The 15,259-nt window shown below is 32.1% G+C and overlaps 1 protein-coding gene across 1 annotated transcript in view; it reads left to right on the top strand.

Annotated features, from left to right (window-relative positions):
• The first annotated feature begins 642 nt into the window (after positions 1-642).
• The window catches only part of LOC129754762 (uncharacterized), a 53,026-nt gene continuing 38,409 nt past the window's right edge, over positions 643-15,259 (top strand). Inside the window, exon 1 of the mRNA XM_055750985.1 lies at positions 643-1,206. Within this exon, the coding sequence (XP_055606960.1) occupies positions 1,143-1,206 (64 nt within the window). The 5' untranslated portion in view covers positions 643-1,142. The remainder of the gene's footprint in view (positions 1,207-15,259) is intronic.

The raw sequence follows: 15,259 nt of genomic DNA, 5'->3' as shown, positions 1-15,259 counted from the left end.
ATAATGATAGATTTGCATCTGCATTTGGATCTTGCATCGAAATATCTCGAAAACGCGATAATTTTAAAATTTGAAAAAAAGGTCAGATAGAACATTTAAAAGGCAATAAAATGCAGTCAAAATGTTGCTTGTCCGATTACTAGGGAATTAGTTACCAGCAAAAGAAAGTGTTTCATTTCTAAATGAACTAATCTTATTTTAATGCCACCCCTGTAAAGTGGCATGACATTTTGATTTTCACATTTTTAAAACCATCTCAAAGAACTTAGTAATACTTCCAGAAACACATATTTTTATTTTGAGAAAACTGCGCTTAAACATAATTTTTAAGAAAAAAAATCTAGATTCCTCAAATAAAACTGTTTGAAATGTTTTTGAATCTCCCTAATGTAGAGTTCACCGGCATGGGGTGGCTTCGTTCACAGAGCAGCGCTGCAGCATATACAAAGTAAATATGCTGCCTAGAATCTGGCCCGATTCACGTTCACCGCAAAACCGGCTAGGATTTGCCGGGCAGCAGGGGCGCGTTAATACCTCGCGACGGCGATGCGCTGCTGACTAATAAAAAACCGCTCGCACACAACACTTCGAGAGGCAGTTGGTAGGTTTGAATGAAAATTCATTAAAAGAGCATGCGCGCCACCCAGCACGGCCAGACGTTCTTGAAAGCTGCTACCTTACGGATATTCTACCGATACTAGCTCTGGCTTTCAGCAATAAAGTACAAACAAAGTGTTTGTCTCGGTTTCGGAAATTGTGAAATATTTGCCTCCAGACCGGAAGAACCAATTGTGTCCCGTGATTCGGTGCGTGTGTTCCCCTTTTATTAACAATACGCGCGCGATCTGTAGCGTTTAGCGTAAAGTGGTGCGTAAAGTGATTGCCCTTGGTTATCAGAGCGTCGATTCGGTTGTTCTGTTGCCAAACTTCCGAGCAGTTTGGGTATCCTTTCCAATCGCTTAAACGTCTCAAAAGCGTGGGTGCGTCAAAGCATTTGCGGAAACGGCGAATAAAAAAGATTAAAGTGAACCATAACACAATCAGTTAGTGCTCCGTTAACTCCCCGCTAAAGCTAAAGTGTCGTACGTGATCGTGTTTACGTGATTTTTGGTTGATTCGTTAGAACCCATTTCGTGAACAAAATGTGGAAGTCAATTGCCGGTGCGTTCCTGCTGATGGCGTCCGTTGCGATGGCCCAAGATGCTCGTAAGTATCTTACTGAATCGATCAATGAATGCATGGTTGATGATTATGCCAGATATACCTTTTGCCAGTTTTGTCGTTAAACGTGTTCTCACCCAGAGGGTGCAAATGACATCCGCGTTTCCGATAATTGAACGGTTGCTCATTAACTCGCGATCGATTAATTCGAGGAAAACCAGAACATGCAAATGAGGGGCGCTTACGCGAGATTACATAGCAGCCCTTTTGGCAATGAAACTGTGCAGCTTGTTACGAAACTTTGCTAGTAGTTGCGAGGATGTCCATTTTGCACCCGGAAGTACATGTTATGCTTTCATTGCTTTTTGAGCTACTTTTAATAGTGATTGATATCTACTTTTATGGAGAAAAATTTTATGAACCTCAGTTTGTCGATTTTTTTTCTCAGCATTTCTCTCGAGAGCTTTCATTTTGTTGTATGAAACAAAATGTAAAAAAATAGTTTGATACAAAAAAGTACAGAAATTAACATACACAAGCTGCAATATATGTTGTTTTGACAACACATGCTAGACGTGAAATACAAATTTGAGAGTTGCTTTCATAACTTTTGCCGTCGTTTTCTTTGAATTCTTAAAATGTTTCATACGACGTTATGAAAACGAACGGGAGATTTCATCACGTTCCAAATTTCTTGGTTTTAATTTTTAAGATTTTTTTACGTTTTAAGTCGTTCAAATACCTAACCCTTTAAGATTACTTCGACTTTAAGTACCACCATATCGATATTAATTTAACTAAAACTGGTTAGTTTCGATTTGAATTGATTCAACTGATTTTTTTTCTACTAAAACTTGATCAAGTACTTTTTTCGTTATACAATTTTTTAAATTATTAAATAAGTATTCTTCTGTTTTTCGGAATATCAGTCTTTATTTTCTTGAAACGTAAAATTTCACGAAAAATTTTGTAATAATTCCTCGAGGAAGATGTTTCAAAACGTAGGATCAATCATTTCAAGAAAATAAAGGTGAAAAATGTTGACTCAAAACACTATTTTTCAATAGCATAATTGATATATTATAGAAGGTTGAGTAAGTGGTGAGAAAAACTGAGTTTAATGAGTTCAAAGAACTACAAATATTTCATAACAAATCTTTGAAAAAAACTGTGTTGTCTGATTACATAGCCTAGAACGTTTATTTGTCTGGGATTTTAACTCTATCGTGTTATTCATCCCTTAAATAGCCAAGCACAAAAAATCTATCGATTAATGAACAGTAAAAGGGTCAAAATTGTGACACATTTGAAGTAAAACTTGAATTTTTGAAATTTTTTAACAACACTACTGATTATTGAGTAAAACTGGCTTTAGACTCAGCAGCCAGAAATGTCCGATTAACGAGCGTGTCATTTGAAAAAGCGTCCGATTAACGAACGAGCACTGTACAGCAAATCATCCAGTCGACCTCTCTAAAAATCTTAGATTTTTTATATTTTATTTTGATATGATTACAAAATGAAATAACAAGTAACCTAGAAGAAAAAAATATCCAATGTTATCTCAATATAATTTTTTTTGAAACAATTCGTGCTTTTTTATATACTTTTTTTTGTTCGAATAATTAAGCATTCTTTTAATTTTATTTTCTAATTTGTGTCATCCAAAACCTATTGTGATTCTTCAATTCCTCAAACCAGGAGCAGCAAAATCAGTCAGAAAACAGAATGTTAAATTGATTTATTTGTAGACCATTCGATATCAAGTTCCTCCACAATTTGTATTTTTTTTAAACATATTATAAGAATCAAGTGTATTTGCTTTGATTTGGGTTTTTTCTACCATAAAAATCAACGGTTTTTTAATGAAGATTTACATTAACGAGTTTTATGATTTCAAACGCTTGTGTTTGATTTTGATACTATTCCTGTCACAAATACCAACTTATGTTCAATCTTGATGTTGAATTTCATTCCATTATTTTATTTTGGTGATCACATTAAAATATATTCATTCAAATTACTTTTGAAAATACTCATTCGTGTTTCTTAATTCAGAAGCTCGATGTTTTCTGATAAATAAGTGACCAGTTATAACTGATTTGATTTTTTTTGCTATGCCCAAAACAGACAAAAAATGCTTTCTTAATTGTTACTTCCGTGCTTCTTGCATACAATTTTGTTCTTAAATATTCAATTAAACGTTTTCTTGTTTTAGTGTAACGTTCTGGAGTTGTTTATTAATTATAAGTTTCCGAATAAAGAGACTCGTGAGACCTGAATTAGGCTCTCGTATTTTGCACGAAATTTCTTAGATGTTATCTTGTACAAGCAAACCTAATGGGGAGCCGTTAAAGACAATAATCGCATAGTTTTACAGCTGTGGATATGTTTTTTTTTGTTAAACAAAGTTACATTCTAGCTCACGTGTCCCAAACAAACTAAAACTTTGACATTTTTTCTATACTTAGAAGTTTTTTGTCGTTTTCCCTTTAAAGTCACTGTACGCTTGAAAAAATTAAGCAATTTTAATGGCTGTTGAAATTTTAATGACATCTACAGCACGTTGTTTTTATTATTTGTTAATCGTTTTTGATGTTATTTTTTATTTAAACATTCGTATGTATGATTTAATTTAATTAAAGTATGATTTAATTAAACATCACTTATGAAGAATCAGCATTCAATTTGAAGTAAAGGTGGACTGAATAATTTAAATAGGAATAACCCTCATCAAGGTATATGAAAAAAATACTGAGATATATGTTTATAAAAAGATAATAAACATTTACATTTGGAATCAACGACTCAAAATTGTTCGTAACATAGAATTTTTCAATATAAGTTGAGCATATGAATGGTTTCTTTAATTCGTATAAGTGTTTCGTATGTAACGCGATTTTGATAGTACTCAGTTATTATAAATGTTTTTTTTATTTATTGTCATTAAATCTAAAAAAATAATGGATTTATTCTCTTAGATATAAAGTACTTAGTTGTTCGCACAAATTGCATTAATAACTGACAAAGACGACTACAACATTGACATCCCGACATAACGGAGGCGACGCTTTTCAGTTTGACGTCACGAAGTCCGAAAATTATGTTGGAATGCATCGTTTTTTTAAGTTCAGGTTCATTACGTGTCGTACAGAGGATAGAGAGAGAAAAACTATTCATTTTTATACAAAAATTTTGCTCTTAATAAAACAGTGATCGAATCACCAATGGGCGAAATCGTGATGTCACACCGCCACAGTTTTTATTTTTTTTATACTGGAAATTTTACAATTCAAAGAGTACCTTTCCAGCAAACAATATAACAAATTATGTAATGTTTGAAGTGATGTTTGGAAAATTTCTCTCAAAATAGTGTTAATCTCTATAATTGTGAATAATTTAAACTGGGGAAATGATAAGAGGTTCTCCAGAATGAAAAAAATTCATTGATATGTGTTTTTTGGGTGCGTTTTATTTTCATAGTTAAAAAAAAACAAATAAAAGACATTTCCTTTTTTTTAGAGAAACATAAACAAAAGTAAAGATTGTAAATAGAAATTCAAGTTACTTGGTGCCACGACATTTTAAAGCGAAATCCCACGGAAAAGCCCACGGATATATCCTGAAATTGCTAAAAATCAACACACTGGCCGTTTTTCATGTGGTTAAGCCCCAGTAAACATTTTTAACTCTTAATAACTTTGTTATACGCTTCATATACATTATTACAGAATGATGGTATAAAACTCACAAAAACAGCAATGTGGAGGCAACATAAAATGTCGCTCTCAACGCATGCAAACCGTTGACAGCGACTATATTTGCTGCTACTCGAATTGGAAAATTCTTTCAAAAACACCATCTGATCTTTTGCAATCGAGTTGCACTGCTGGTTGCAAAAAGAACAACAAGGCTGTGTTCAAAACTGAAACCCTCGCGCGAGAACAAATTGAGCTTCAAATTGTCTTCAAAATCTTCAAACATAGTGGACTTTTATTATATCCGATTTAAAACGACTTCATTTAACCATTTTTACGATCTTTTACTTATTCGGTAGGAATTTCGATTCACAGTACCGTTGTTAACGACTGAAGCTATCATTTCTAATGCCATTTTATGTTTGCTGGGGTAGATCTTGAAAACCCGATGGTGCATTTCAAGTGGAACAAAGCAGTTGAACAAAAGAATCTGAACCTTTTGGAATCAGGAAGTGGCCATGAAGGTAATTTTTATGGACGGATTTTATGTCCACAGGGTGAGTCAGCCTTCTAGTCTAACCAATAAAAGGAATACGATGGCTAAATCGTAATCAAGATAACTACAAATAACTACAACGCAAATTGTTCTAAATTATTAAATGCATCGTAATCGACGACGAAACGTATTATAAAGTTGGGCCCTAGATGATAATAAACCAGATTTTTTTTAAGAAGTCTCACTCGAATGTTTCTAGAAAGATCCAAAAGAATTATTTCAAAAGTTTAATTTAATACAGTTCATTAGCTGCAAACATGCGAATGAAACGAAGGGATTTTAAATTTTTTTTCATCTTTAATTTTCAAATCTTGAAATGTTCTCACTATGAGAACATAACATTCACCGATAAGACCGTGAAAATTAAATTCAAATTTAAATAATTTATTTTTTGAGTTATTGCACTTTGTTTAAAAACTCTAACAAGATTTGACTTGAAGAATTATTTTTATCACTTTAAAATGTGTCTCACATGAAAAAATTATAATTAAAATTTTTTATTCCAATATGTCAATCGATTGAGCATAATATGAACTTCTCAAAGCCATATTTGCAAAGCAATAGTATCTTCTCAACAAAAAAATTTTAAAATTGTATGTTTTGGGTTCACTTGATCCCTCGAGTCCTAAAATATTTATTTTTCGTCAGCATTAATGTTGATCATTGCTAAGCACGAAATTACAAATATTTATTCAATGACTAATATTTATCCCCTAACAAAAAGGACTCAAAAAAGATCTATATCAAAAAATTTTTGACAAAGCTTAGGGCAATTTGAGGATCAAGTTTAACAAAGGATCAAGTATCCTTTAACTTTCAAAATATCACAGTTTTTTAAGTACCTACCACGAAATGGCTTCTAGTTCATTTACGGGTTCATGTATCGATCTTACTTTTCCAGGTTATAAACTTGAAATTATACGCGTCGGAAATCCAAAAGACTGCAATCTGCATTTTTTTTAAAAAGATATCATGAAAATAAGAAAAGGTGATCAAGTATCCCCATTCTCCCCTAATTTTGAAAGATCTATCAAATACTATAATATTTTTTCGTGATATTCAATGTCAAACGAAAATTAGCCCCGAAAATATTTGTGCGTTTATAGGAATTTCAAGCACATGGCTAAAATTCTGTGTGTTTGTCAATTTCAGAACGTTATATGAAGATATAAATGAAATATAAATGAAATGATTATAAATGAAGAAGCATGTCTCAAATAGTCCCACGAAGCAGATATTTGGAATTTGTTTCTTTGGCATCGTGCTATCAGTCACTCATTTTTACAAGCAAAAACTGTTGTTTTTGCGCTGAAGGAAAAATCTTCCTCATCCGTAAAACTACATTTTAAAGGTAAATTTTGAGGCTCGAAAAATTAAAAAAAAAATCCTTAAATACCCGGGATCTGTAAAAATGTGGCTTACTTTAATAAGTAAGGAAGATGGCGATAGAAGAGTTCAAAATTTGTAGTCTAGGTTCATATGTTTGAGAGCTATCCCAAAAACCACTTGATTGATTTTTACCAAATTCATTATTTCCCGTCCAAGCAATTGAAAGTTACTCACAGAAAGTTTGGTGTTTTCTTCGGGTATAGGCCTTATTTTAAGAAATCTTTGAAAAAAACGCATGATTTTTTGTTTCTAAGTTGCGTTTGAGGTAAGGAATTTATTTCATATATTTGATAAAATTTTAAATTAATTTTAAATGATCAATCAAATATTTTTAGTGTGAAGCTTCAGTTCAAATTTACTCAATAAAATTTTTAAGTGTTGAGGTTGTTTTTCTGAAATACGATGCTCAGTTTTGAACATTTTTGAACGAAGTTAACTTAAGATCATTAGTAATGTAAAATCTGGCACTGAATCCGAAGATGAAATTTAAAAGTAATCAGAAGAACATGTATGTAAAATTTTGTATAAGGAATAAAAAAGTTCTTCTTATTAGATTCAATCTCGGGTTTCATAATATCATCTTGAATTCTGTTTTCTACATATTAAACGTGGATGAATTTGTTATCGATCATATAAAGTTTATTTTTCCAAATATTGAACAATGGCGAAAAACTTATATTTTTAGGGTTTTTTTCAGTGACGGTTTTAGACTCGACTGTAGAATTTAAAAAAAACTGATTTTCTAAGCACCTTGAACGGAAAACTTTGCAAAAAATGGACAGTGAATATCAATTAAAACAAATTATTCAAGCTTATATTTATCCCACTCGATTTAAAATTGTAGAAATTATTGTTACTTTATTTAATACAAACAGTTATGTTTAATTTTTAAAAAAAATTAACAAGCCACATTGTACAGTACAGTTAATTATCTTAGTACAGGGAGAATTAAACATGATAAATCTCACCCACTCCAAGCTTCAATTGATCCTCAGCTTACCAGAAGGTCTCATGCCAAATTTCAGCAAGATGTGACCAAGGAAAAAGGATGTCTGAAGTTTTTAGCGTGGTTGGGATTTTGAGATATTTAAAAATACTGATTTTTCATTGATACCTTTTTTCTTCACTTGCCGATTGTTTTTTTTACGATCATTTTTTTCTAAAAGTCTTATTCGTGAAGGATATTTCACCTGAAGACCGCATCACGATTGGAGTTATAACAATAAAGTTCAAAGATGTATTTCGAACGCATACGTCTGATCCTTAAAAATTTTATGCAACATATTGAACCCCAATAACTTTTATGTTAAAACTTCAATCGTGGTGCAATCTTCGGGTTAATAAGTTGTCTCAATTTAAGCTTTGAGTAAATTAATCGTACAAAACAATCGGCCAGTAAAGAAAAAAAATATTGGAAAACTAGTATTTTTTTGCTCCTTCCTAGCAAAATTCATAAAAATCCCATTCACGCTTGAGACTCAAGTAGGGGGAAGTGTTCCTAAATGCGCATGTTGGGTAATATGCGCATACAGCCGATAGACGATATGGCTAGAGATTCATCATATCTAATCAGTGCAGTTTGAGGGTAATACGCTTTTAACACATGGCATGAAAAAATTAAATTATTATATAAAGCCGAAAAAATTTAAAAATTCAAACAAGGTTTTTGTCAGTTTTGTTATAATATATTGAACTTTAATTATTGTGCGTACAGGTTCTGTGGACAAAAATTTTAATGGTTTTTCTTTCTTATTCATCAGGAAATCGGAAATTCAACAAATTAAAGCTTTTGGAAAAGTTGTAGATGATAAGATATTGGAATAAGAGACAGGTTCTGAATGCCCATATCAAGGCAGGTTAAATGCCTATATCAAGAAAAATAGATTAGTCTTATAAATTTTTTAATTTCTTTCATTTAAACATTAAATCTACGCTCAAATCACGATCTTACAGCGAAAAAAGAAGAACTTCATACTGATCCGATAAAAATACAATATGAACAAAATATTACCATGAAATATGGCCATATGGGATACCTAACTATGTTTCATGCAAAAGAACTAGTGATGTAAAAAATTTCACCAAAATTCCAGCCTTGACGTATGCTTAACATCCGTTTCTACTATTTTCAATTAAATTATTTCAAAATATTGCAAGTGTAAATGAAATATAGCTTAAAACATAAATATGCGCATTTAGCCCGCCATTTTCGGAAATCGGCTATTTTGACTTCTTTTATTATAAAATTATTTTCACAAAAACTGTAAGAGATTTTAACAGAAAAATTGCTCTTACGTATAGCAAACAGATGTCCGCTCATGTGCATATAGTTTTCAGACTCCTATCTATTGGAATATGGGAGAAAATGAATGCTTTCCTTAATATGCGCATATAGCCCGCCTCTCCCCTAATCCCTCCCTATGGTCAGCTAAAATTTGGCATGCGACCTTCTGGTAAGCTTATGGTCAAATTTAGCTTTGAACGGGTGGATGTTTTATGTTTTATTTTTTCGATAATAAGAATGAGAACTCTATTGATTCAGAGTTTTTTTTAATGAAAACATTACTTTTATTGTAAAGTTAAAGTCAAAACTTCTTCAATTTTCAAACAATTTTGATGAACAAGCTTTTGAAATCTTTGTTTTATTTGATACTCAAGATCCAAAGAAAATCAGATTTCTAAAAAGTAATATTTGATTTGTAGAGAAATGAATCCAACTTAGATGAAATTTCAGGGACTAGATAAGGGAAAATTGATGTTGAAAAACATGCGAAAAAAATTCGCCTTGTCTCCCGGTGAGACTTGAACCCACATCTTGCGCCTCTCCGGGGCCCATGTATTAACAATCTACTACAGGAGACGATAGACATCGACACTCAACCAGTATAATATTCATACGCCAGGTTGGTCTCCTGTAGTAGAATGTTAATACATGGGCCCCGGAGAGGCGCAAGATGTGGGTTCAAGTCTCACCGGGAGACAAGGCGAATTTTTTTTCGCATGTTTTTCAACATCAATTTTCCCTTATCTAGTCCCTGAAATTTCATCTAAGTTGGATTCATTTCTCTACAAAAAAAAGTTTCGCTGACTGAATGTTTGAGTCAAGACCCATCTCTGGGTCGCAGTTTAAAAATAGTAATATTTGAGTTTAAAACCGTCGATGAAAAAAAAACTACCTAAAATTATTTGTTTTCGCCGTTTTATTGTTTATAAATTCCCAAATATAAAACAACACTGTTTAAAATACGAAAAAATAACGTTTGTATTTTCTATGGTAATTTATTCACCATAAGTATGCAAAACTCAGAATTCAAATTAACGTTAGGTAATGCGAGATATTTGAATATACGTACAAGTACTTTTTTCTTTTCCAAAATTTTATATTCGGAGCATCAATCACCGGTTTTTAGGAATTGCATTTTCACCCGATTTTGCATCTGATGTAAAGGTCAGCCAAAGAAGTTCACGATTTTTATAAAAAAAAAAAATTACAAGTTTTATTAGTAAAAAATCAACACTTTTATATGAAAAATTCTTTAATGCAAGTTTCTAAAAAGCATCATAAAGATCTGATGAAAAATCTGCATTTTTTTTAAGCCGAACGAATGCTCGACTTGAACCTGGAAACTTGACTGCGAAAATTTTCCAGTTAGAACAAGATTCGCAATCGGTTGACCTTGCTGTCAAGCAACTTTTCAAAAAAAAAAATCTAGACAACCGCTAGAATTTGCATTTCAGATCCGCAGCCAGATTTGGAGCCTCCGTAAGTGCTAAGTGGGGTACGTTTAGTTAAGTGAAACCGAAACTTCCCTCCCCAGAAAGCGGCCGGTTGTCCTCAGCACAGGTTCTTGCACTCGAAATTGCACATCGCGTGGCATGTTGTTGCATTCGTTTCCATCTGGCCCCCTCAATGATGGGGGGCTTTAATTTGAATCGGCGCAATGAGAAAACGGAACGCAATTTCTTACGAACCGTTATTCAAATTTTCCTAAGTTAAATTAAGCAAACATCCTGTGGCACGGTGCTCTACTCGCCTCATGACATGTAAAGTGTGTGCCACATTTGGAAGGACCCCAAACATGCAAGACACTAAATCAGAACAACTCAGCCACGAGCTTAATGGGGGTTTTAGAACTAGGCAATTTGTCAATTAACATCTCAAGTTGAAAGCAAAGAACGTTGACTGTTGAAAAAGTAGAAAAACAAACAACGCAGCTAGCCCCAGCACTGCTCCGATCAGGTGTAAGATCCACGCCTTAGCTAGCTGCTCCTAAGAGAGGCACTCGAGGTTAACCGAATGTGACAGACAGAAAGCATGTGTCTCAAAGTGTGACATGAATGAGTCAAGGTGGATTTAATTGAAATCGGCTTGGTACACAATGAATTTCAACTTTATACATACAATCGACAGTGATGCCAACCCCCTGGCTGGCTGGGCAATGGGCATTGGGAATGCATGCATCGTCGTCAAGATCGTTTAAGGTCGCTGAACCAACCGTTTCAAAGTCGTAGAACCACGACCGGTTTGAAGAGTTCTTTACGCACAGTTGACGACCTCGACGTATGCTGCTGTTGATATGCAGATGATCGGGGAACCAGAATTCAGTGTTGTTTCAAATAAGTGAAGCGGTTCGATTAACCAATTGCAGTGATTAGTCTTGAGGCGCACTTATTTCCCAATTAACCTTCTAAAACTGTTCGGGTCAATATGACCCGAAACGCATATTCAGATCATCTGAATCTTCATTCCAATATACCGAAGAAGTTTTCATCGGACCCCAACATATTCATCGTCGTCGGATATATTTATTCTTGACAATTCTGAAAGTCAGAAACTATGAATTATTTAAAAATAAACTTTTTTTTCGTGATTTTATTATTTCGTAGAAAAGTTCAGATAATTCGGTTAAACATATTTAATTAATTTTTAAAATATAATGAATTAGAATAAATTTCCTATACAATGATTAGATTCATCAAAATCAATTTCTAGAAAAAAAAATCGAAAGGTGAAAAGTTATGACGCCTATTTTGATATTAGTTTCAACTTTCCCATTGATAATTAGAAGCCAAAACCATACTGTACAATACAAATGTTACAAAAAATCATTTAATGTGGCGTTATATAATAATATTAAACCTTATCTGTGAAAATACAGTGAGTTACAGCGACCGGGAGAAATGAAAATCTACTTTCCTTATAAATCTTAAAATGACGATATTCTCAGTAACTCAAAACCTTTAGGTATTTCAGTGAGTTCGTTTGAAAACTGGTTACTTAAGATTATTTAACAATTCAATTTTTATTTTTCAGGCAGACCAAAAAACAGTAGAATAACATTATTCATTTTAAACATCAATTTTGTATACTTTTTGTTTAAAAACGCCCATCAACTCCAAATGAAATTGGAATGAAAACAAAAGAAAGCTGATATTTTCACGCATTTTGGTTTGGATCTTTATTTTTCTTAAGAATGTATTTGTCCCCCTGTATTGTTTTTATCATGGATTCTTCCAAGCTGGTGGTGGTGGGGTGGTGTTCAAAATCTAAATCCAGCTAGAAATAATGAAAATTCCAAAAATGCACAACAAATAAGCAAATTGATTTCTTAAACCTAAAGGAATTTTAACGGCTATCTATCTCGGATTAAAAAAAAAACGACTATTTTTGGCTAAAGCCGTTTAAACTAAGAACATCTGAGACTGATAGCTGTTAAAAACCTTAAAAAATCAATTCAAATCCAATTCATAATGATTCATAGAATCAGCATGAAACATGCTACTTCGAATCATTTTTCTAACTTTTCATAGATTTCTAAGAAAATTATGATCGATTTAAGAGAGATGATTTAAAATAATAAACAGTGAAACATTGTTGATTTTTCTGCGCTAAATTTGTAGTTGATAATTTCAAGCTCTGAGTCTTTTGGAATATTCGGTTCTGGATAGAACAAAATGTAGAAATTAAGTTTTTTCATCAAAAAATTATATTTATAGGCTTCCAAGAAGATTATTTTTTCAAAACACAGATATTGAGGATTGAAAAACGAAAGACAAAATTATTAGTAGTATTGCAAAAAAAATGAAAAATTGACCTAAAAAATTAAAAAGTATGACTTGAAAAATTAAATAGAACTAAATAAACGATCTTTTAAAATTCGGTTAATTTATTGGCAATTAATACAAACTATGCTAACGAAAAAGATAAGTTTTTTTTTAACAATTAAAAAGTAAGTTTTTCAATACCAACATTTCGACACTTTTAAAACTTATCAAAAAAAGTTAATTGATTACTCAAGGAAAAAGGTTTTCGAGCCATTTTATAAGTTTGCATGCAGTTGAGTTGAGTTTTGAGGGCAATATATCATTGGTATCTGATGAGCTAACAAATCTATTAACATGAAAAAACTGAATCTGGATTTGTTTATTATACTTATTCTACATTTTGAGGAATATGTTTAAAAAATGGTCTTCAAAAGTTAAATTCTACAGTTTCAAAAAAAATGAAAACTATCATTACTAGTATTACTGATATTACTTAAGAAAGTTTGAACAAAAAATTTATTCATTAATAAAATTTGATAAATTCTGCAAATCATGTTTGCTTTACACATTTAAAATTCAATTTCACAAAACGTATTTCACAAAATGGGGTAAAATAAATAGAAATTCTCTAAAACTTGTTTCGTAGAAGTTGACGCAGTTCTCGCGGTCTTAAGGAAAGTTGAAAATAAGTTCGAACCCTATTTTTTAATTCTCAAGATTTTGTCTAAAACCGCAGAAATTTTTTAAATTAATTTAACTTATATTCAAAGGTGATTTAAAAATTAAAGATGATAGAAAATAAAAACCAATCGAATATTTGAATCCCTCAATCTCGGCACGGCATCTCCGAAAAAGGTGAATTTTGTGGCCTTGTGTAATTAATCAAAACTCTTTTGAATGTGAAGTTGAGCATTGAGAAGAACAGCAAAAAAAATGTTCAAGTCCTAAATTGGTTTCTTGAAGAATTTTTCATTTTAGCAGAAATTTATAAATGATTTGTTTCAACGAATTTTTAATTATCAAAATGTATAGTAGAATTAATATTTTTTTTGCAAACTCTTTTGACTATTGTGAGTATTGAACACCTGTCATATGTCATAGGTGTATGGACATGTGATGTGTAAAATCACTATACGATGCTCGAATTTTGAAGTTAAAATGGTTGGTTCCAAATTCTAAACTTATTTGGTTACACTTCTTAATAAACCCCATTAATAAGGTGGGGGTTTTTGTGTGTCAAGATTTGAGTTTCAATAAAAAAGGTTTATTGAATTTCAACTTATAATTAAAAAATAAGTTTAACTTCTTATAATGTCGTCTAATGAAATGTCTTTGACCTAAAGTGACTTAGTAAATAAATCCGCCGGAGGCGAGCCAAATTTCTGACATGTTTGACAAACTTATTTTTTAACACCATTTAAGATCAAAAAACGGTTACCATAGTGAATTCATATCTTGATCTGAAAATTTCACTTGGAAAAAATCCCCATTGTGGGTGGGGGGTTGGGGTTAAACCCCTAACCCCCCCCCCCCCCCCCGTTCGCACGGCCTTGGTTCTGATTATTTTATCTTATTTTATTTTATTTTATTTTTTACTAGGTTACCTGGTGCGCTTTGCTACACCTTCTAACATTCAAAAAATTGTTTAAAAATATTTTATTATGAATAAATATTTGAAATCTTTACAATGAAAGATTTCACAGTAAATTTAATTGGAATACAAAAAAGATTAGACTCTCTGGAATGATTTTCAATAAAACTTGATATGAAATTGTTTTAAATTTGATATTTAGAACTCGTTTTAATTTGCCTTTCTGCAATTCCTACAATTCCCCTGCAATGTGGAAAAGGTCCACGAACTGCCGCGATAAAACCTCCCCTATTCTTGGCTCTGTACCGTACGGAATCTTTCCTACAAAAAAAGAAATATTTTTCGTACTAGTATACTTTTTGTTTCAAATTCCATTTCATTTTCCATTTATTGGATAAGGAACTGCTTTTCCTCTTTTTTACCCACAACTGGAAGGTGAAAAAGTTTTTTTTTAAATAACCATACACAGTATCATTTTCGTACCCTTTTACTAAACCCTGTAAAATTTGATTAGATTTATTTGATGAGCTCATGAATTTATCAAAACAAACTTCTCTTTCCTATCCAGTGAGAGGAATATAATCATCTTAGAAATATTTCTTCTATAGAAATACTCCACTCATTTTTTTACCATTTGCTAGATTAGCACTCGAGATAATAAAACTATTGTATGGAAGCTCCCCTTCCACCTTCCTATCGAATTTAAACAATCATAGAAAAAATTCTACTGAAATACCCTCTGCTGTTAAATTTGAATAATATGTTTTCGAGTGATAAAAAAATTTTGTATGAAAACCTACCTCCTCCTTCCTCTCTTTC

The sequence above is a fragment of the Uranotaenia lowii genome, chromosome 3 (genome assembly GCF_029784155.1).
Source record: "Uranotaenia lowii strain MFRU-FL chromosome 3, ASM2978415v1, whole genome shotgun sequence".
Taxonomy (NCBI): domain Eukaryota; kingdom Metazoa; phylum Arthropoda; class Insecta; order Diptera; family Culicidae; genus Uranotaenia; species Uranotaenia lowii.
This window is presented reverse-complemented; position numbering and strand designations above follow the sequence as displayed.